A 23999-nucleotide genomic window follows, 5' to 3' on the forward strand; every position below is an offset into this window, starting at 1 on the left:
CTAAATAAACATTTGCCAACTACCTTAGCTTTCCATCTTTTTTTATGTCCAGTCTCTCTTCGCTTCTCTTTACGCTACCTTCATTAAGAAGCTCTCCGGCACCTTGTCATTACGCTAGTGTCATTATAACCTGCCAAAAACCAAACGAACAAATTCATCTTCGCCAAGACGACCATGCTCTACTGGCTTTCTTCTCAGACAACGAACAAAAACGCATTGTGCGTCGCAATACTTTCAGTCTTATCGATAATTATTAAAGAAAATTGGTAGTTAATGGGGCTTTACACGAACAGTTGCTCAAATCTAATGCGTCCATCTGCATGACAGTGCACATCTTAATTTTTCGACGTGCGGTCTATGACATAATTTACTTGAAAACTTAGGCGTCGTATAGTCGTTCATGAGCTACTTATATACAAATGAAAGAAGAACGTCGTGGCCAGCACTACGATAACCGAAATTGTATAACAAGGCCAAATTTATGCACACAGAATAAATTCAAGGATATTAGTGCATCTCCACAGATAAAAATATGGCAAGATAAACGCATTAGGCAGTGTTGTCAGCTACAAAAAACAAGAAAAAAAGAAACAACTGATATGATGGTTAAATTCCAAATAAAAGGCACCTTCTGTTTGCCGTAAATAGTTCTGTACTGACGCTAGGTGTTTTTATGCAGCTGAATTACAGTGTATACACACGAAATACAACGCCAAACGTGAAGAAGGATACTCTTCCATGAATGATGGCACATGAGCCGTGTGCTTCGAAAAGGTGAGTTTGAACGGCAGTTCTTTGAGAAGTTCCTCGTAGGTCTCGAGAGCCGACGGACAGCTGACACCTATGGCCTGAAATTTAAGAACAAGAATGACAAACGTGAAATTTCTAGCTAGTGATGTAGAAAGTCAACAAAGCAGACTTATGCTCACTAAATATTGAGAGGGCCACCGAACACTCTAGATTGTCCCAAAAAGCTGAACTACACAAAAAAATGAGCAAAGTGCTTGCGGAACAGGTTTGCATGTGTATAACAATGACAGTGAATTTATTAAAGGAAATCATGAGAGAGAGAGAGAGAGAGAGAGAGAGAGAGAGAGAGAGAAAATAATGCAGAGAAAGGCAGGGAGGTTAACCAGAGGTAGTTCCGGTTGGCTACCCTGCGCAGGGGAAAGGGTTAAGGGGGATAAAAAAGAAATAGAGTGGAAGGGGGAGACAGAAAGAAAGGGAGACAAGCACGAACAAAGCGCGTACACTACAGAGCGGTAGGGGGCGGCAATCTTAGAGTCTGTCGTGAAACCCATAGACCGCAAGAACCTTAATCGCGCGAGTAAGGCCTTCAACGCAGATGTTCTTTCGGAGCATTTGCCTAAAGCTTTTAGTTCTGAAAGTGGACGATTGTCCAACTGATCCAGTACTCTGCACATAACTTGTCTCTCAGCATTGTATCGCGGGCAGACACAAATACATTTAGTGTACGTTAGTGTACGTGCGAATAAATATACATACAGCTGGGTAATTAAAAAGATTCCGCTGGCTTACATGGTTGAGGAAAAGTCCATTGACTCTAAGCACAGCAAGCCCCATTGTAACAATTTTTTTGATGAAGTCCCAGTGTTCGCCTAAGAAGGTCAAGGAAAGAACAATGTATAAGCCCAATGTATACAGCCTCGACGATGCACCAACATTTCAGTAATGATGAGGTTTCAAAAAGAGAACACGAATCCGACACGTACCTTGTGGTTCAGTGCTGATAGGAATGTCGGTCAGGTCGTTGAAAACTACGTCAAACTGTCTCCCTTCGGTAATGTACTCCTTCATCTTCTTCACGCAGTCATCTATAATTATCTTTCAAAGAGAACAGAAAAAAATGTTCCACTTGAGTTCAAAAAGACAAGGAAAGAAAAGAGAAGAAAGAAAGAAGGAAGGAAATAAATAAATAAATAAATAAATAAATAAATAAAATGAAGACTGTTTTTATTGCGACTGATGCAGTTAGAACGTCCAGCGTCTGCGACAATAAATACGAGGTAGTAACATTCTGAAATTGCGCTTTCATCTGTTTTTGCCTTGCACGCGCTTCACCTCACTAATACCAAGCATACAGACGAGCCAGCTTTACAGAACACTTCGATCCACTACGAATGTCTGCAAGAAAGTGAGCTCACCTGAATGTTTTCGACTTATAGGGTACGCCAAATTAATTTTAGGGTAATTTATGCCGCCTGCCATTTTGAAGCTCGGGTCACACGGAAAAGGAAAACGAGAGAGACGAAGTGAGGGGGGCAAGGGGCGTTGCCTTGTATAATAATGCTGAGGAGTCGTCATGTTTCGTTTTCAAGTTCACCGTCGCGTTCTAAAAAGCCACAAGGTGCCGCCTTTTTCAACTGCACATGCTCGACACACAGCCTTCGTTTTCTCCTGACTCAAGACACGGCAAGAAACGGAATCAGTCACGGCAGATCGCGTATCGCGCATCGTCACTCTGAGGGCTGCTCCTGTGCCACATCGATCTAGTAAGATGATAGATTCGTTACGTCGTGTACCATCTGCCACGGAAGGTTCCGCAAGAATATTATTACTACCACGCTGGAAACAAATGTGTGACATGCGGGGCAGGGCTCATTTAGCATTTTTTGGTAGCACAGACCTGTACAAGGGCATGCGATGTACGAATTCCGGGAAAATGTCACGCCACAAGCAGCCTCCCAGCGTCATTCAGAAAGAATGCGCTAAGAAGTAATCAACAGTGGCCAAATTCTCACCCTGGAGCTACAGCGTTTTGTCAAGGGGACTGACTCGTCTTCGTCACGGCAACACACCCTTAATTGTCGGTGTCAACTACTTTGATTGCGTATGCAGGGACGCCCAAGCACACTCACCTCGTGGTTGGTTCCCTTGAGTGTGTCGAGAACATTGCCGCAAGCTCCTCTAAGATGCTGTCGGCAGGCGCTGATCACCATTTCGTCAATGTGCAGTGCCGTCAAGAATAAACATTTTATAAACAGTCTCGGGTTTCCTTTACTGATTAACGCACTCTGGAAAGTTTCGTTCACACTAGGATGCTCATCAGAATGACCGTTCGCAAAGTTAACTCAACAACAGCGTTAATATAAAAATAGAGTTGGTACTACGGGAGCACCAAAAGATAAAGAGAGGCTGACCGCTATCATCTGCTTTGCGGTCTGTCTCTCAGGCAGCAAAGGTGCGTCATAATGGCCTCGGGTAGCCTGAAAACGGCTTAGTCATACGAGGAATCACGTGCTGCAACGCCAATAATTTATCCGGACCGCTTCGAAAATGTGTATACACACTCGCGAAAGTGGACTGCGTTTCATGATTCTTTGCGCGGTGATGGTTTCTGAAATATATGCAATCAAAGACGCAAACGCATTATTGCAAACATTGTTTCGCTACTGCATACGTGCTCAACAAGAGCGCCAGTACTCATGAGGACAAATAAAAGTGGAAAGAGGAAAGGATATATCCACCATGGTGACGTATTTGGGTCTTTCCTTGAGCAATTCACATAGAAGGCCACCGTCGCCGCCTCCTAGTATGAGCACCTCTTTGTCCGCGTAGCTGACGCTGGGATACTTCATCAAGCCGTGAGTGTAGTTGATGTCCTTTTCGGCAAGATCTAGAGCGTCGAGTGAGACGGAACTCCATGAGTGAAACTCCGTAAGAAACATTCCCCGCACACGTGATTTTATAGGTTTTAGTTTCTGTTCACAAGAAAAAGAAAGTTGAAGGGAAGGATAATTTATACGAACAGTATTCGTCCCTGTAATACATTTATGATAAACACCCGACTATTGTAGGAAAGCATCAGAAATAGCTGTGCGAATTGCACTTCGAAGGCGTCGACAACGGGATGTATATCATTAAAACTTCTGCCTGGGTGAGTTGGTGCATACTTGACTTAAAAATTGTAACAGCGCAAACACATGCATCCACAAAGTAACAAGGACGAGACACAAGGCGTCCTCAGCGCTTGTGTCTCGTCCTTGTTACTTTGTGGATGCATGCGTTCGCGCTGTTACAATATTTAAGTCAAGGGATGTATATATCAGCATCGTTTGATGAAAACCTCGTCGGAAAGCTACTTGTCGTTTTTGGTAAGGTAAAAAAACGTGCTCATGAAAACTCACGATGTCGTGATCCAAATTCAATTTTACGGACCTTAACATTATGTTTGTAAAGCTTAGCGTTTAATACGTTTAGTATTTTAAGCACACTAAACGCGAGCCACATGGAACACGTATTTTGAGCGTCATGCGTCGGCGCATTTATTTGACGGCATACGTGTAACCCCTATCGTGCATAAAACCCAGGTGACTGCCGCCACACTTATCAATAACATTAAATGTACATATTGTGTCAAAAGGTCGTTATACAAGTAACGCATAAAAAGTATTCTCGTTCATACATCGACATGCTGCAGGCTGCTACGTATAATATTACGGCTCGTTCCACAATACGAAAAATAAACAATTTGTACTGTCCGATACCGCCGATGATGCAATGCGTGTAGCATGCATTATATTCCAACAGGTTCTAAGCTACCTCCTGTTCTTTTTGGTCGGCCAAAATAATTGTATTATTCTTATCAGAATTAAATAGTCAATATCAACCGAAAGTCGAGTACAGTCAGTATACTATACATCGCTGACAGGCACTTACGATTTGTTTGTTGTTTTACATGTGTGATTTTTTTTCTGTACGCTCATCGTTCGAAAGGGCTATCATTCCAGACGGTGTTTCGAGAGTGTATGTGCGTCATGACTGGTGCTTTAAGGAGCCTAAATATGCAAGCATTTCGTTCTGTACGTAGCCATGCAATATGTGTATTTCACTACAATGTACCTACGTATCCTCTCTCATAAGGCAAGCTAAGACTACCGTACATAAGATCAGTAAACGAACAAACTCATAGCGTTGATGGAACGCGACGTTAAGATTTCGAGCAATGCTCACTTTGAAGATCATCCAAAAGAAGGCAGTTTCCTAGCGTAGGCGAGTGCAGTATCTTGACGTGCTGGTACTTGGACTTCTCCTCAAACACAATCTTGTCAAAGTCGTACTCGAGAATTCTCTCGTCCGAGGTCGTGTAGTAGTTTGGCACAGGAGTTCCTCGTTTGATCAGCGGGATTCTGCAGGATAACAAGAACGATCTCTCTTAAGCAGAGTGTCTCAAATGTTTTGCTTCTATAAGGCTCGGACTTGGACACAACGTGCTAAATTTAGAACGACAGCAAGCGATATGACGTAACGCATGCGCAAGCAGGTATGCATGAAAGCAGGCAAACGTGGTTTCACACTGCTGCGAAAGTCAATATGTAGCACGATGCTTGGTCATTTATTGGGTATCTGTGGCGCAAAAGACCGTGTCGCAAGAGAGAGGACCATGAAAACCTGGATCGATGCATGCGAATGTCAGCGCTCTCGGAAAATCGATTGTTGTCTCTACATTTAGTAATATTTTCCGTTACGTTAAAGTCTATACATAGACGTCATTGCAGCCATTGATATGCAATGTTGCGTAAGCCACGTCTTAAACCCGACACGTGCCTCTAAAAAATCACGACACTAATAAAGTCCGTGCTCTGAAGATACACTGAAAGTTAGCTAGATCATGTCTATTATTATTACCTGCATGACATATGATTAACTTTTGTTGTAACTGCTCATGATTGGCGCTTAGAGTGTCACGGTAGTAAAAAAAAATAAACATTAATGATTGCTCTATTTGTAAGAACCGGTGCTAATATATTCTACTGGAGCTGATATTCCGGCTAGAAGGCTACTCATGGTTGTCGAATACCAGCGCATAAAGAACAAGGGCCGATCATAAAGAATTGTTTGTGTCTTTTTACGTTCGTCTCTTGTTTTTTAAGCGCTGGTATTTGACGATCATAATATATTGCGCTTATTTTTTTCGCAGGCTCTACGACTGCACCTCAAAAATAAAATCGATTGCGATTGTTATTATAGTCCTCACAATTTTTTCTAGTACAGCAATTGATTCGACATGAATATCGGGTATTGTTGAATAATTCCAAGATTGACAGCAATTTTCTCGTCTCACGCTCACGTTGCAAGACCGGCGGTGTTGTCCGCTCCATATTAATTTGGTTTCTGTAAGAATTTCGCAGGATAACCACAGTAAAATGTACGCATCGTTCTGACGTTGAAGTAAGTATATATATTGCTTGATTGCGTCCACGTGAGCAGTCGTGGGGGGGGGGGGGAGGGGGGAGGAGGAGAGGGGCTGACGCTACAGGGTAGCCTTCAATTTTTCGAGAGTGATTATTTCCCATCACATCGCTGCTTTTAATGCGTGACTGTACCGGAATCGCAGATATATTACCATCCGCTGCTTGCGGGTCATTATTCAAATATAGCTAAATTAGTAGATTACGCTAGAATCTCCAGAGCGGAGTATCTCACTCTTTCCGCTCGTTAGAGATAAAAAAAAAAGAGAAAACAGTGTCATTTTATGACACCACTCGAGACCGCACACCACTTTAAACTCTGTGGCCGACATCAATGCGAGACGCGAAAGGCATTCGTTGACATGCTAGCCGATCTGTCTGGCCGATGAAGCGTATACTAGTAACGCTCACACGTGACGTGTCCACGTGCTCAGTATTAAAAGCACCATACAGATGCAGGAACAATAGTCGAAGCACAGCCCTCGAGCAGAGTGAACATTACGAACCGCGAACAGTATGCGTACAAGTACTCAAGTAACACGCCGTTACTCGAGTTCCTATTTGAGCGGTGTGCTCCTGCAACTGTCACGCTACTAAAACATTAACCAGACTTTCGGGTAGCTGCGACAATAATGTCGCAGTTTTTACTCTCCCTGTTTCCTGTGCACCGCGTTGCATGCGCGAATGCTATTTGTTCGCGTCTGTTCTTGACAAGCCATACGTTTATATAGTCGCTCCCATTGACTAAACTATTCCTGTACAAAAGGCAAGTAAGCGATTAAGTCAAGGCGAGAAGACGTGTTCGAGCCATTACTACTGCCGGTGTTAGCGCGCTACGGACTGTGTAGGACTGGGGAAGCTTTTTTCTTGTTTTCTTCTCTTTTTCTGCGTTTTATAACACCTCGGCAGTACGACAAAGGAAGAAATGTAAACGGAACGTCTCGATGTCGTCAAGCCCATAAACGGTCACGTGATTCAGCGCGTATTATGAAACGCAGCGCTCGTTCGCGCTCAATAAATTTCATGGGCTCCCAAGTTAACTGCGACTAATATAAATGCCAAGCCGTGTTTCTGTCACTCTTCGTTATAGTCATGCGCATACGCTTGGAACTGGAAATGCCACGTCCGCGAAACGCAATTTTCGCTCTAATCGTCACCTTGAAACGGATGATTTAGCGAGGTCATTACGGCTTGCTCCGTTGACACAAGCAAAATGAAGAATGAGCAACGTAGCAAGCAAGAAGTGATGAAAACTGCGGCCTGCTGCTAAAGTGCACTACAAGCAAAAGTTCTAAAACACTACCGATGGCGTTCAGACTCGGTTTATTGAGCTAGAGGAATATTAAGAGCAGGATGCTTTTTTTTTAATTCTCGCAAGCAACTCGGGCTTGTGCGATTTGTAGATGTGCGAGAAAGCAAATAAGAACGATGAGGAAAAAAAGAGAGGGACAAAGACTACTGCCCCAGAAAAAAAAAGGAAAGCTACGGATTAACGCTTTCGTGGTTTTGTTCAACTTACGGCCTGGCCTCGCATTGATGTGAACAGAGTTCCGACCTGCGTGGCACGAGAGAGAGATTGCACTGTATAGGCCCTTGAAGAGAATAGACGAAAGAATAGGGAAAAAACCATAGACAGATGAGTGCGTAAGCAACAGACGTCTGCACGCCTGTTTGAAGAGTGTGTAACCCGCGGAAAAACATATGTTACTGCTTGCGCCACCTCGCTTCCTTTGGGTATTTTTGTGCAATCACGACTTTCGGGCAACACATTTCTAAGTTCAGAGGGAGTGGTCTTACCCGCGCTGCACTACTTTCACCCAGAATAGCTTAAACAGCTATTCTGGGTGAAACAGAAGCCGAAGGATTCGCAAAGGATTACCTTAGTTAGGTGCAGGCTGAGCCTTCATATATAACAATGTGCAACCATCCATTCATGTTTCAGCAGATTGCTTATATATTTAATTATAGGCATTCTCTTCATTTGCACTAGAACTTTGTACTGATGACCACCATGCTCGATGTGATCACGCAAATAGCTTTATGCCCAAAAACCCCATTTCATAACTCCCCTGCTTCGTATGGGGCTCGTCATGATGTAGCACAAGAAAGGCCTACCTTTGGCATTTCAATGCAAACGCTATATGAATATGTTGAAGATGTTATCTGCACGTTTTTACTATTACAGACAAAAAGGAAAAAAGAAACCATAGAAAACAAACGCAGGCAAACGAGCGTCACGACAGAACGTCTAGCTATATACTACGAATAGAAACACATCCACAAAACTGAAAAAAAAATCACTTTTCTTGCAAAACGATGTCAGTTATGATGGTTTTAACGGGGACTCTTTTGCATTTTCAAACTTTTGGGGCTGATATGTACGGTCGCATGCACACAGAACTCGTTCATGCGTTCATTTGTGGGCGCTTACCTTTCTATACGAGTTTTGATGCTTTCTTTTATTTTCAGTTTGAGCTCTTCCATGACCTTGAAAGGTTAGGGCAAGAGACAAAACGTACACCTGCTCTCAGCTCTGCCACACGCATATCCGAAAGAGAAAACACTATAGACGAGCCACATTTCGTTTACTTTAGCTTTAATGTTGTTTTAGACAAGCGATTTGCGAAGCAACAGGCGAAGTTTCTACGTGGTCGTAGACTACGTAGTTAGTTTTCACAATACACGCACATCTAGGACATGGTTCGATGATCATATGCAGCTTCACAGGTTGTGTGCTATTAGGACTCGGTGTATAGGTCTTGAAATCGGCACTATATGATAATAAACTTCTCTTATCATGCGGAACGCGTTCTTCTTGCGAATCTCGCGAAACTCGTATACAGATGGGCCCATTTGGAAGATTGGCAAGTCACAACCGTCATCTCTCCTCCTACTGAGCACATAGCTAGGATTTCATGGTGAAGACGACTCTGCAAACAACCAATTTTTTTCGTTGTTTTCCTTTGTTTCAAACGCCGCACTTTGGAACTACGAAGGTGCTTTACATGTGGTCTCTATATTAGTGCCTCAAGAGTTCCGAGTACGCGGATATGATTCCTCTGGTTTACTCGTATTTCGGTAAACATTTGAGCCCTTCGCACCAAAGAGGAATGTGTCGCACCGCTTTCGGCGTTGAATGAGCGAGAATATGAACTAGCCGTCTTTACTTGCGAAAAACATGTGACCTGTCAAAGGTCACAGTCTGTAGACAGGACTGCGCTGAAGCTAACTCACGGTAAACAGCAATATAAATATTTCACACGCGTGGATGTTTACCGATTTACAGCGATAGAAATCTTTCAAATTCATGGATGTTTACTAATGGGCAATTGATCCAGCGACTCTTTGACAAGGCCAGCCTACGTAGGAATTGCAGCGCTAACATTGACATCATTAGAGAATCAAGCGCGCTATAGTGTATTGAAAGCTGTCAAAGTGACGAGTACGTTAAGAGAAGAAAGCCATGACCTACGCACCTGGTTGGTGAGAGGAGAATCAGGATTCGCGTCTTCTATGGTCACTGTTAAGAAGCCGTTAGAATAAACCGTGATGAGGCAGGACAATCTGAAAAGGAAACAAGCCGCATTTCAGGCCACACATTTAAACGTACCACTGGCCGCTATAGCGTTTGGGAAAATGATTGTTGCTGGCGTTGACGTTGTGCTTTGCTGCATAATTCCTAACGGCCCCACTCAGTTTATTTTTATATTGAGCAAACAGCGCTGCAGGAGCGCCCTACTAAAAGAAGGACACAACACATAATTCGATATCGTTCTTTTTGTAATAAGGATTGCATGGTTGTTTTTCGCGTTTTTGCTGAAGAGTAGGCAGGCGTTGTGCCCCTTCCAGTGGCAGTTCTCAGCCTGCTCCTCGCTTTCCCTTTCCTGTATAGTTTATACATGTTTTCAAAACAAATTATAATAATAAATAATAATAATACGCTGGAAAAAGGAGTCCCCGCTGGATCGACATGATTGCACTCATGAGAAGCTCTCACGTTCATTGTGCTTTTGTGGTACGTAGGTAGTCTGCGTCCCTAAGCCTGACGAATTCGATAAAGGAGCGCGACGGCACGTTGAGTGGCGCCCTGCTCCCGTAAGATGAATAGGACAGTTTACAGACTACCCATACACTCCTTCCAGGCCGCTTTCGAGTTCTTATAGACGCGTCTATAGAAGTCTTTATGCGCTCTATAAAGAAAACTCGATAATGAATCTATTTGGTCTTATCTATCGTGGGATTTAGAGTCCCTAACCGGGTTGATCACAGACCGTTTTTTTAGACTTTAATGCACAAAAGAAAAAGCACAAGGCCACAATTCCCCATGATGTCATTAGTCAACACATAAACTCAGCAAAAATTAAGTCTCGTACTGTACAGCTTTTCGAGACGGTATGCAATAAATTAAGTGGTCCAAAGCCGGAGTCACTCGTTTCCCTCCACTATGGCCCCGTTTCCATGTCTTTCATTTACACTATGCTTCACCAACCGTGCCAGTCAAAACCGAAACTATCTTACTGTAACTATACCTTTACTCTGCGGACAATCAGTTTCTGTTGATGACGTCGGGAAATTCGTGCATCTGCAACAGGGACTACGCCTTACCCCGCCGACTCGGCTGTGTAGAGATAAATGTGCGAGCCCGTCGTGGCCAGCTCGTGCTTTCGCACCAGGCCCAAAGTGGACAAGACATCCTCCACAGATTTCACAGCTGTGGATCTTCGTTCTGCGTGGAAGCATAAATGTTGGTGCCTCATACGCGCCCTCTTCGAAGTATTTTGCGAAATGAAACATTCTCGCTTATAGAAGCTCTCGCGCTGTTGAGCACACAATGAAATGATCATCATCGTCATCATCGTCGTCGACGTCGTCATCGTCGTATTTCTATTCCACCGTAGGACAAAGGTTCCTCCCTGCTATCTCCAATTATCCCTGTCCTGCGCCATCTTATTCCAACTTGCGCCTGCAAATGTCGTCATGTCATTACCCCACGTAGTCTTCTGCCATCCTCGACTGCGCTTCCCTTCTCTTGGCACACATTCTGCAAGTCTAATGGTCCACCGGTTATTCATCCTATGCATTACATGGCCTGCGCAGCTCCATTTTTAAAAATCTTAATGTGAATAAGAATATCGGCTATCCCCGTTTGCTCTCTGATCCACACCACTCTCTTCGTGTGTTACGCCTAACATTTTTCGTTACATCGCTCTTTGCCCGGTCCTTAACTTGTTTTCGAGCTTCTTTATAAACCTCCAAGTTTTTGCCCCATATGTTAGCACCGGTAGAATGCAGTGATTGTACACCTTTCTTTGAAATGATAGTGGTAAGCTTCTAGTCAGGATCTGGTAATGCCTGCAGTATGCGCCCGAGCCCATTCTTATTCTTCTGCAAATTTCCTTCTCAGTATCATGGTCCCCTGTGAATAATTGACCTTAGATAAACGTACTCCTTTGCAGACTCTAGACGCTAACTTGCGATCCTGAACTTATGTTCCCTTGCCAGGCTATTGAACACTATGGTTGTCTTCTGCATATTAATCTTCAATGCCACTCTTACACTTTCTCTGTTAAGGCACTCAGTCATTTGTTGCAATTCGTCCCCAGTGTTGCTGACCAGGACAATGTCATCCGCAAACCGAAGGTCGCTGACATATTCGCCGTTGATCCTCACTCCAAAGCCTTCCCAGTTTAATAGCTTGAACACTTCTTCCAAGCATGCAGTGAATAGCATTGAAGAGATTGTGTCTCCTTGCCTGAATCCTTTCTTGACAAATAGCTTTCTACTTTTCTTTCAAATAAAATATGCCTGACATAATATATTATGTTTAACGAAGAAGCTACAGGCTTATTGCCCGCATCTTTCAAAAAGTAGTGAATATTTGTTGTCGTTATCATCATTTACAAAGCAAGTTTAACGAAGTTGTTCTTGTGAAGTTCGAGCTTGCAGAATCACTACATTGGTCACGAGACATCAAAAGCTGCAGAGCAAGCAATAGAAGTTAAAAAGTAATCAGGTGCTTTAAGTGTTTCTAGTCTGATGATATGGCGAAAAGAGTCGGGTATGTGCATCGCAAGCAGAAAAAAAGAGAACATTGTTTTTTTCAGTAGTAGGCAAGCTTCAAGCCACTTAAATTCAAAAGGTTGCCTTACTTGGGCTTTCGACGGCGCTTTTATCCAGCCACACATCCATCATTGCCGTACGAACAGTCATTGTGGCAACTGTATCTGCAAATAAAAAAGATCAAATGAAACAAATATTATCCCTGTAATGCCCAGAAGTTGTTGCAGAAGAAAAAAAAATATTTATAGGTAAATTCACACTTCACATGTCTTCGAAAAGACAGTCAAATAACGTTTTATTTTTTTGCAGAAATATTTATACATAATACAGAGCGTATCATATATGATACGCTGGGCATTACTGCTAATCACTACATATATGCCTTACATATGGTATGCTGCAAAACAATTGCGATCTTTGTTAAGGCATAGCTGAACATTGCACTTGCCACAATAAATGAAAGAAAAAAAGTTCTTTCCTGGAGGGCAATGCCTGCACCTAAGCCTGTTGGTGCCCCATACTGGCATGTGGCTGACTCCATCCTTGCGCACTTCGTCGTCGGGTGAGCTCGCACACACTTTACGTTTTATGGAAGCTCGTATTCCAAATGAGGACGGTCTTCCAACTGGCTTTTTGCCCACTGCAATGAGGCATTGAGCTATACCGGCCTGGAAGTGTCGGAGGTTCACATTCTTCTGATTGAGGCTGTCACAGTGACGCCTGTACAGAATCCAGGCATTCACTGTACTCATCATTAGTGTATGATAAAAAAGGTACATGTACCATCTTCGAGATTTGATGCCAAACTTGTACAGCTCCACCAAGTAATTCAATAGATCCACACCGCCCATGAAGGAGTTGTAAACCTTTATAGCAGCTGGCTGTGGAACATGAATGTATTTTTTCTCCTTTCTATCCCATCTTCGCACAGTGCCAACTGGTTCAGTGGATACGTAGTTCGATACAATGGTGACAGCTCTGTTGTCGTGCCATCTCACTACTGATATGTTCCGCGAAGAGTCAACAGCGTAGTCGAAGGCGCCACGGCCTTCTTTCTTTAGGTCACTTTCAGATTTGAGCTTGCAGTCCTTTAGTCTGTTGCTTCTCAGCGTCCCGACAAATCCCAATCCTCTCTTTGAAAGCTCAGCAGCCAGGTCAAGAGAGGAGAAGTAGTTATCTGCTGCTACTTTGTATCCCCTGTTTTCTGGAAGAGCCTGGCACATCTTCAAGGTAACGTCTCCGCCAAGACCATATTGGTAATTCATTTTTGCTTGTCCTTGATAGACGTCAAACTGATAGAGAAAGCCAGATGAACTGGCCCGTGCCCATAGTTTTATGCCCCAAGGGTGCGGTTTCGCGGGCATGTACTGCTTGATGGGGCATCTTCCTGTAAAGGAAATCATTATTTTATCGACACTGTTGAGTTCTTCAGGTTCTACGGTGAGAAAGTTTCGCTGAAGTTCATCTAGCCATGGGCGGATCTTCCATACCTTGTCACGTCTTGCTTCGTCGCTGGCTTCGTTGTTGTCCGTGAAGTGCAAAAGGCGCATGATTTTCTCGAACCGGTTACGAGGCATTATGTCGGCAATTGGAGCAAACCGTGTTGCGTGTTCCCAATAACTGCGAACACTGGGCATCTGCACTAGCCCCATCAATAAGTACAGACCAACAAATTGTTCAAGCTCGCTTTCCGTGACATTCAGAGATTTTCCTGTGGTTTGGGTGCTGTACAGGTTGGTCTCCCGAACTACTGCGGTCATCATTGATGGGGTTACGAACTGTCTGAAGTAAGACATGAATGAACGAACCTCGCTAGGCTGCGTGGATGTGTCTGTGAACGGAGGAATGCAGTGATCTATCAAGCGCTTCCTCCAATGACCCCTGTCCACGGATCCTGTGCCGCAGTGCGAGCTGCCGACATCGTCTTCATCCTCTTCAGAGGACTGATCAGAGGTGTCAATGTCATCTGTAGCAAGCCTGGGTGCACTGTCTGGAATGTATTCATCGTCGTCAGTCAGGTCACCAAAGTCGCTGTCGTCACCCGAAGGCATGCAGGCTATGATATCCTTGACCCTGGGAGCTGAAAAAAGAAGTTGTAACAGATGTATTTGTAGCCGAACACAATTCGTATCATATGTGATACGGACGGCGAAGTTTACGACGAATGCCCACTGTATCACATATGATACACTGAAAACGTGTTCCCAGCAGATCATTTTTACTTAGTATAACACGGAATAAAAGCAACTTAACAACACCTGTAAACGTTCTAGAACACAAATCAGGTAAGTTATCAAAATATTTACCTTTGTTTTTTGAAGAACGACCATAAAATGTTCTTGCCGGAATCGCCATGCCGCTTGAGCTGCGTGCCGCCATCTTTGATGTCACCGTGTGGCCCCCTCACAGCGAAATTCAGTACTAGTCAAAAGCAAAAACCATAGAGTTAGTAGAACACGTCTATGATGTCCATGGCCATCGGTCTGCGCAGCTTTTGTTTATGTGTTGGGGAAACAAGAACCGCCAGAAATTGTTAAAGACGGCGTAGCATATATGATACGCTGGGCGTTACAGGGTTATGTAACACAGAAGGAAAAAAATGTACCTAGAACAGTTAAGTCCCCTCTGGTCCAGCTATTCGGAGGTGTAGTCGTTTCATGCGCTGCAACTTAATTTAATGAACTAACTAGCTGGACATCTATGGGAACTGCAATGCCCTGTGACTCACACCAACAAAATGTGCTTTTTCACACATTAACTTTTGTTCCTCAACGTAGTTACATTGTACTTTCGTGTCTCAAGCAATGAATAAACAGTGTCTGTTGTGAGTTTACTTACCTTTGACGTTTAATCGATTTGTGGTCTACGAAAAGTATACGGGATTCGTCTACGGACATTTTGTCGACATTACTGACAGACGTCCACGGGCTTTTACACGGTTCGTCCAAGTAACTTTGTTTAATGAAGGTATGTCGCCATCGTCGGGTTTTCTCTGGCTGTATAACAGAGTGCATTCACTTGTGCACCAGTGTGAAAAATGAGGTGAAACAGGCGTTGCGTGACTGAGCACAGTCTCGACAGTGTACCGCGGGCGTTCTGTACGTACAGAGGCAAAGACATTTGCATATAACGCGGTCCCGACCATCGAAGCAGTTGCCAGAGCAGGAGACAACTAGCAGGGCGAAAAGAGACAGGGCATACTCGTAACTTTAGCCTCGCATGCACCACATTCAGCCGGTTTTGTACCACGTGTTATCGCTACTGTCGCAAGCGCAGTCTGGAGCACGCGGGTCGCGCGTTCTGGAAAGGTGTCTCGACCTCTGCGCTTCACCGCGGGTACGAACCAACGAGTTAGAAATTACAAGACTGAAAGAACACATGAAAATCTACGTCGGCGAGAGATGTTAGAGGACCCCTTTAGCTTACGTTCACTGGGCCGAAGTCAGTTCACTCAAACATGACGGTTTACTCGACAAGACAGAGCTACGCAGACGAAGGTTTTGTACTGACGGCGTTCAGCCACGTCGTTGTAGACGCCAAGACGACGCTAACGTCAGCACTCGCGTGACCTGTGCTTCACCTGTAGCCACGTTCTCACGAGCCCTTCAAAAGCTCCTCCCCCCCACCTCCACCTCCTCCCCCCAAAAACGATCGCGCACCATGAGCCGTAGGTCACGACGGAGAGGTCGCGAAAGCAAACACAACGAGAGCCAAATCCACAGCCAGAAAAATACAAAGACCTAAACGAAGGCAAGCGTAGGAAAGAAAGGCTGAGAAAAGAGAACAAGAGCTAACCGGTAGCAGAGGAGTCAACCGGAACCAGAAGCTACGAAAGCTGTTCACGTACATAAACAAAAAGAAGCTGTCTTAGCATCGGTCAGACGCGGCTTCCTACCTGGAGACCGCCACAATAAGAGTGGCGGTGGTGCCATGGGCAGGCACGACACTCTGTAGTGCAGTTCCTACAAATAGCAGTGCACGCCATTGGTGAGTTATCGTCGCTAAGCACGATAGCCAGCGTGATAAAGAGAGCAAAATCAAGCAAAAATAGAAAGCCGTCGTACATTAATGCCTCTGAGGTACCTGAAACAGTCTACGGCTGAGTCTCTTGAAGTTTCATGCAGCTCCGTTAGCGACGCGGGGCTAATGACCGCTATAAATGTACTTCAGTGTTCATACCTCGAGTTACAACACGTAGTTTGACCTAGTGTTGGACTAGTGTGGGCCAGTGTTGCATGAGCGTCCCACGCCATGAAGGCGCTCTTAAATTTTTTCTTGTGATACACTGTGCACTAGTATCGTACGACGTATTGTGTGTCACCTTAAGCGTCTGCCGTGAGTACTGTGTGTATCATTTCATTTACCACCGCATTCACTTGCAGTTGCATGCTAGGCGCTCCGCCAGGCAAACCTCTCCAGTTTTTATTACAGGTCTCATCTGTCTCTTCTACGATATATATATATATATATATATATATATATATATATATATATATATATATATATATATATATATATATATATATATATATATATATATATATATATATATATATATCATACGAAGCCAACAAACAAAGTCACCAAGGACAACAGATGAGAAATTAGTTTTATCTAGTAATTGAATTAAAGACAAGATCACGTACTCGTGACGCCTGCCAGGGTTTGTGAGTGGTGACGCTGGCTAACACTCCTAGGGTTAGTTCTAGTATAGTAAAACATAAATATCCCAGAAAGTGGACGGGAAACGGACGGGAAAACTGGTAAGAGCATCGCACGCGTAATGCGAACACGTGGGATCGTTCCCCACCTGCAGCCAGTTGTTTTTTCATCCATTTTTATTTACATTAATTTATCCTTTCTTTAATGCAATTAGTAAGTAGGAGTGATTTCCCCTATGTTGTCCTTGGTGTCTTCGTCGGTTGGCTTCTTATGATTAATAAAAATCGGGCCCTTAGGTTCCCTCTCTTCTCGTTTACACACACACACACACACACACACACACACACACACACACACACACACACACACACACACACACACACACACACACACACACACACACACACACACACACACACACGCACGCACGCACACACACACACACACGCACACGCACACACACACACACACACACACACACACACACACACACGCGCGCGCGCGCGCGTGCGTGTCCATGTGTATATATATATATATATATATATATATATATATATTAGAACAGTTTTACTCAACAGTTCCGAATAGCGTGCTGCGCACATCAGAGAGGCGCGAAATGTGGAACAAAAGCATTGAATAAACAAACAAACAAACACATCCTTGCACATGGTATGCAAGTGTAATAAACACTTTCAATATACATGCAGTAGCATCTCAAGTACTACCGCAGTGGTCACAATAATTCTGCTGCCTTCGGGCAAATCAGACGAAATCGACAGAAGCAGGAAATGCTACCACATTCTAGTGGACTCCGGTGCGGATTTATATGTCGAAGCTCGGTGGCCGAATGGTTTGTTGCTGCTGGTGCAGGGTCGACGATCGAGCCTTGCTTCAGTGCGTGCGTTGTGGCACTATGCTGGCACGCCAATGCAGCTCTGAATGCTACTGGATGTCAGCTGCCAATCAAGACTTTTGCTCCGCCCGCGCATCTGAAGACAGCTGTGACAGCGTTTCCGAAGGCGAACAACAAACAAGCGAATAGGGACGCAAGTAAACAGCACGCATTTTCAAGGTCCGTGCAGACGAGCTGGAACATTCAAAGGCTCTGCAGCAAACGCCTGCATTCTGAGGCGAGTGCACATATATTTATGGTATGTTAACGCAAACACTTTTTGCGGCGCAGTGTTTCCATTGCAAAGTGAAAAAAAAAATCCCCAAGTGCAGGGATTTTATAAAACTTCGATATATATGAGAAAAATTTCCTGTGATATTACAAGGTGTCCCAACTATCATGCACCAAGATTTAAACATATGCATATACCACGTTGCTGGACAGAACCAAGGTGATGTTTGCCGTCGCTTGGAGATATTGAGATTATTTTTTTATTGCGACTAAATACATAATTAGTCTTAATTAGTTAATTAATCAGCTTCTCAAATATTCTAATTAGATGAAAAGTGTCAACGAGAAAATTGTATAGCAACATCAAAGACTCCCGATGCAGCTTTCTCTTGCTCAATATGTGGTACATAAAAGTACATAAAAGTGCTTTCCGAGCGTGAAAAAAGCCTGCAAATGCACGAAAAATTGCCACACGACTTTTATGTACCACGTATTGAGCAACAGAAAGCTGTATGTTGCTACACAATTTTCCCATTGATACTTTTCATCTGATTATTATATGTGATCGAGAAGCTGATTAATTAATGAAGACTAATAATCTAATGAGGCGGAATGAAAAAAAATAATTTGTGTATCTCCAAGCGACGGCAAACAACATTACCTTGGTTTTGTCCAGCTACGTGGCATTTGCATATTTTTAAATCTTGATGCATCATGGTTGATTGGGACACTGTGTGTGCATATATATATATATACGAACGCATTTCTGTTGTTATTTCTAAGCGAAACGAGTAGTCGTCACCATGAGAGTGTAACTACATCGTTCTTTTATCTTCCTTTCAATAAAAAGCAAATCTTAATTTTATTTATGTTCATTTTTACGCCATTTCTTGGAAACGGTAAGTCAGAAAGCAGCACTAGTACTCTGGCGTCTGAAAGCCTGCAAGACCGCGAGAAGAAAAGTAATGAAAAGTTCAGCGCATGCTATTTGCAACGCATGTAGATTGTACGCATCCGCAGGCAATTATACGAGGCTAGCAAAAAAGGTGAAGAAGCACGCATGAGCCACCTAACGTATTTTCGAGCTGTGGATATGCCTGCGCTCAATATTCATTGTCAAGTGTGCGAGGGGATTTTTTTATCGTAGAAAAGAATAAAATTTTCCAGAGGAATAGCTCTGTGACGCGCGGAACTCCGCGCATGTGTTGTACATCTCTTCGTTTCGTGTTGCGCCTTCCGAGTAGGGCACGTGAACATAATTGTAACTTGCACTAGTCCAGACACAAGTTCTACAGGACTTGCTTTCGACCGAAACGTCAGTGTGACAAGACCGACCTTGTTTTGAAACGAGAGACACGGTTTGCTTAATGTTATACTAAGGTCAGACGACATACTAAATTTTTGCCAGTGCACGGCTAGTCAGCGAAAACAACAAAACGCATCAACAAAGCACACCTGCTTGCTCGAAGAAAGCACCCCTACTACACTTGAAAGCTACAGGAATTAATGGTGACTTAGTGAACAACTTTAGTGTGTGTGCGTGTGCGTGTCCATGGGTATTAATGCCACCTGTGTGTTCATCATTCACATATATTTCTCATCTAGCACTGCAGCCGCGTACAAAGCCCTCAGCCAGGCAAGAATCTATAGTTTTTTTTCCCCTTAAAGTCAACGTCACCAAACCAAACTATTCGGAAAAGCTGATATCGCCCAGAGGCATGGTACTGAGCAGTATCTCTGGAAAAACTTAGATGACGTGCTCTACGAGTGAAGCCAAGATGTCAGAATATCTTCCAATTTGTCTACATGTATTAAATAGTAACAAAAGAAAAAAAAAACTAATCAAGACACCAACGCTTGGTCAAGCAAGCACGTTTTACACCTCCGCCCGTTTTTTTACTGACTTTGAATGCTGTAGCCTGCCAACTTGGTGCCATTCTGTCCTTAAAGTAATTTGTGAATCGCTTGTCCCTGATGTTGGAGAAGGCTTACATATTCTGAACCACAGAATGCTATTACAAACAGAAAAAAAAAAAGAATAGAAAAGTGGATAGTCCAAGCAGCAAGTCAAGCATTGCGTTTACCTGCAACGTCACAGTAACGGCGCTATTGTGCACACGAAACACCAAAGAAACGTGTTCCAAAGAGCTCGGCTCCTGTGGCAACGTCGGGTGCTAGACACTCGCTTTTACTGTGCCCCGGAACGCGGACGGTCCGACTTCAGGTTTCAAGAAATGCTGCACCGAAGCTACAGACGTAACATGCAAACTGCGCCCGCTGGGTGACGGGCAATAAAGTTTGCAGAGTCATTGCTGCAGTTGCTGCGCGATGCAATAGTTGCAAGCTTTTTCACGCGATCCTTTCTTTTCGAACTCTCGCAGACTTTCCCGACCACGGCTGCTCGGTGATGCTGGGTGCTGATGCTGTCACGCCGAATAGCTCACACTTAAAAAAAAAAAAAAATTATTTGCGTGCTCAATGCTGGGATCGAACTTCGCTATACCCCACCACATCAACCCTATATGCTCTAACGATTAGGCCGCAATCATGCGCATAATTATATCTTGCCAACGCCAACCACCTATTCGACTATGATCGCCGCGTGCTTTACAATTGCTTAGCACGGATGCGCGAGAGCACACGCGTGAGCGCCAGTTTTTCCTTTGCGTCAAAGACGCAGGAATGAAATGGAGAGATTTATAGCATCTGGTTAAGCACTTCACGAAAGTTTCGCTTCACATATATTCCAATGCGCGTGTTGGATCTGCATAATTTTACTCAATTTTCTTGTATTACCCATATGTCTCGCGACTAATCGTTCCTACCCCCCTCCCATATCCCATATCTCCCATCGATAAAAATGCAAAAAAAAAAAAAATGGCAGTGGTTTAGCTCGGCTATCCCAGGATATACGTAGCGAAAGCCAAGGTTTAGCATGGTTAGTCTTGGTTAATCTTGACTTCAAGTCCAGGTTAGTCTGGTTGTCTAGCTATGTTGCGGCGTTTAGCCAGTCGTTCGGGGCGCTGTTCGTCTGTTTCCTGCGCGATTCGTTTCCTTTTCATCTCGTTCCGATGTCGATTCCAGGCCTCCTCCTGCTTACCAGAATTGTCGCCGTCCATACTGCCGCCTCAACTGTGGTTGCGGCGCACGCGAGCTTTCCTTTCCAATCCTCCGACATGTTATCAGGGATGCGACGCAGCTGGCGAAGCGAGCGGAGGCGAACGCAACGACGAGGAACGCGGTGTGGCGTCATGTGCCTCCTCGGAGCACGGCCACGGCGAAATCGCAAGTTCGCGGCCCCAGTAAAGCTTTCACTTAAAAAAAAAAAGTAAATAGCAAACGTGAACGGGGACGGTCTTTCACCGAAATAAACGAAAAAAATTCATACTGCGCCGCTCATAAATGGAGAGATCACCACGCGGATACCTTCACACGCCACGAAGTCCCCGTCGCGACTTCCTGCAGAACACTGCGTTCGTCGGGTCGCCGGGCTGCAGCCTCATCTTTTTCTCCGGGCGAAATCAATCGATGCTCCACGAACCGACCCGCAGACCCACCGACCGCGCGGCAGCGTACTCCAGTAGCGCTGTAGCTCCAGTAGCGTTCCAGTAGCCTCATTGAAAGCCTCACGCACGGACGGAATATTTGGCGAGATTACGGTTCAATATAGAGCCCGTTATTATTCCGCTTTTCAATGTTTAGACATTTTCAGGCTACAGCCGAACGGGCAGTGAAGCTAAAAGCCGCCTCTAGCTCAAGAACGGTATGCCACATTACGGTGGGATGAAATTGTCCAAGTTAGGGAAAAATCAAGGACGGCGGATAATTCCGCTCCAGAAGTTACGTATTCGAAATGGTAAAGAGAACGAGAATATTTTATCCGAACGAGAGATGTGTTCTTTTTTTATTAGGGGGGGGGGGCATAGCTCTTTTAAGACGACTGAAATAGTGAAGCCAATGTTGTACTGTTTATTGATTGTTGTATTCTCCGGTATGAACACTCCCGGGTTCACTGTGTTTTGTGTGCGTATAGCGTATTTTTGACCTACCATAGCTACACAGAAGCCCCTAGGAGCACACTCTTGGCGAAGAACCGTCAGTACGACTAACGAGTAAGCCAACGACATCGTAGACCGGGAGCACGCGCATTCTCTTTTAAGATTTCACTCTCTCTTTCGACACAGCTCCGGAAAGAACGGCTCCCTTACCTTAGCCGGATGCCCCACGATTTGGCGCCACTCTGGCAGGAGGCGCCGATTGCGTTCGCCGATGCCTTTGCCTCTGCTGCTGCCGCTGCCTTGATGATCTGCATGAAACGGTCAGTGACGTAGGTTCTGCGCGAAGCCTTGCTCCTTCGTCACCGCGGTCGGCGGGGGTCCGGCGTCGCTGCTCTTGCGCGCTACTCTTCGGGAAAGCAGCTGCTTGCGAACGCTGGCTACGAGGGGCCAGCTGATCTTGCGGCCGCGTTGGTCGTCGACTCTCGACGTTCCGGGCGTCCTAGTCCTGTGGGCGGGGCCAGCCAGGTTCGGCAAGGAGCAGATCAGGACGGCTTGCATCGCGGCAACGCGACAGTGCGGCCGTTGGAAGCAGGAGCGGCGAGCGGCGCTCCCGCTGCTGCAGTTCGACCAGCAGTGCGCCTGCGCGGGATCATTGAACGGTTCGTCTTCGGGACGCCGCCACCAGACCATCATGCCAGACTACGATGACGCTCGTGTAGGCGCGCGGCGAGAGAGAGAGAGAGAGAGAGGAGTTGCCTGAACTTCGCGCTGCCGCGGCAGTGTCGTTTGTTTGTGTGGGCGAACGCTGCGCATCTCTTGACCTTTCTATCCGTTGTTTCGAACGTGCTGTTACTCCTTCCGGCGAGCAGGCGTTGCTTTCCTTGCTCCTTTCGGTCCCACAGCGCCATTCCGGTTTCTTTGGCCTCCTTCTTCCTTCGTAAGCGCGTTTCTTTTGCACGACAATAAGTTCGTTTTTTTTTTCTCGAAGTGCGTGTCTTCCATGTTTCCTTCTTCGTGAAATAAGATGTGGCGTCAAGGTCCGAATAATTCATTTGAGAGGATTGCCGAAACCCCGTTTGGGGAAAGGGGATATAGGGCTGAGAATGGCTGCCCAGCGCGAATCTCTGGTGACTTGAGTGTCTCTTAAAGCTTAAAGAGCCTGCGGCTTTTTAAGGCGATTATATCCTCTCGAAGGATATAATCGTCTTTCCTTGTTGCGAAGTCCAGCACACTCCCACCACGAGGAAACGAAATGGGGCTAAAACAGGCTTAAAACCTATCTCAGATCAACTTCTGTTATTTCATTTTTAATTATACCGCGCTTGTTTTCCTCAGTTCCAAGTACTAACAGTACTTTTCTTCTAACAAAGCAGTAAAAGGAAGTTGCTTACTTCATTCGAGATCTTTAAATAGAAGCCGCGTTCCAATTATCTTTCATCGTCATCGTAAGATAATTGGCATAGTACCCAGAACCTCCTTTATTCGGTGGCTATGCTTTTACACTCCCTACCACCTTTACTGAGCTTATAACAAATTGCTTACGTACATAGCACTTACTTAAAGGGCAGTGGACATAAAGATATGACGACGACGACGACGACGACGACGACGATGATGATGATGATGATGATGATAGCATGTACTGTTTCTAAATTATTTCTACGACGTGTTACACCTTCGCTTTGCGTTCCTACCACTGCCGATCGTGAGCGCTGGCTGGAAGCACCACTGCGAAGAGATGACGTACGCGAACGTTTCGTTATGTATGTTGAGTCTAAAGTCACGAATATTGAGAGAGTGAGTATACTCGCAAGTGACTTTCTGGGGCTGCTGCCGTACTGTGCGCGTGCACAGTTATAAAGGTAGTCCTAACTTATTTTGCCCTGCTTCACAAATTCTGACGTCACAATGTCAGGTCTACTTGGTGGCCGCGTTTTGTAAACC

At 44.8% G+C, this 23999-nt stretch overlaps 1 protein-coding gene across 6 annotated transcripts in view; it reads right to left on the reverse strand.

Moving 5' to 3' along the window:
- The window catches only part of Sms (spermine synthase), a 25165-nt gene extending 2438 nt beyond the window's left edge, over positions 1-22727 (reverse strand). Inside the window, exons 1-12 of one of the 6 annotated variants that reach the window (XM_075695871.1) lie at positions 14579-14669; positions 12362-12436; positions 10818-10938; positions 9689-9776; positions 8644-8699; positions 7732-7767; positions 4975-5150; positions 3481-3637; positions 2880-2967; positions 1734-1845; positions 1540-1619; positions 733-848 (exon numbers count right to left, since the gene is read on the reverse strand). In XM_075695871.1, the coding sequence (XP_075551986.1) occupies positions 733-848; positions 1540-1619; positions 1734-1845; positions 2880-2967; positions 3481-3637; positions 4975-5150; positions 7732-7767; positions 8644-8699; positions 9689-9776; positions 10818-10938; positions 12362-12436; positions 14579-14651 (1178 nt within the window). In that variant the 5' untranslated portion in view covers positions 14652-14669. Of the gene's footprint in view, positions 1-732; positions 849-1539; positions 1620-1733; positions 1846-2879; positions 2968-3480; positions 3638-4974; positions 5151-7731; positions 7768-8643; positions 8700-9688; positions 9777-10817; positions 10939-12361; positions 14353-14578; positions 14670-15698; positions 15809-22265 lie in introns of those variants that run through there. The other 5 variants (XM_075695873.1, XM_075695875.1, XM_075695874.1 and 2 more) reach the window with 5 other exon arrangements.
- Positions 22728-23999: the final 1272 nt, after the last annotated feature.

This window comes from Dermacentor variabilis, chromosome 6 (assembly GCF_050947875.1).
Source record: "Dermacentor variabilis isolate Ectoservices chromosome 6, ASM5094787v1, whole genome shotgun sequence".
Lineage (NCBI taxonomy): Eukaryota > Metazoa > Arthropoda > Arachnida > Ixodida > Ixodidae > Dermacentor > Dermacentor variabilis.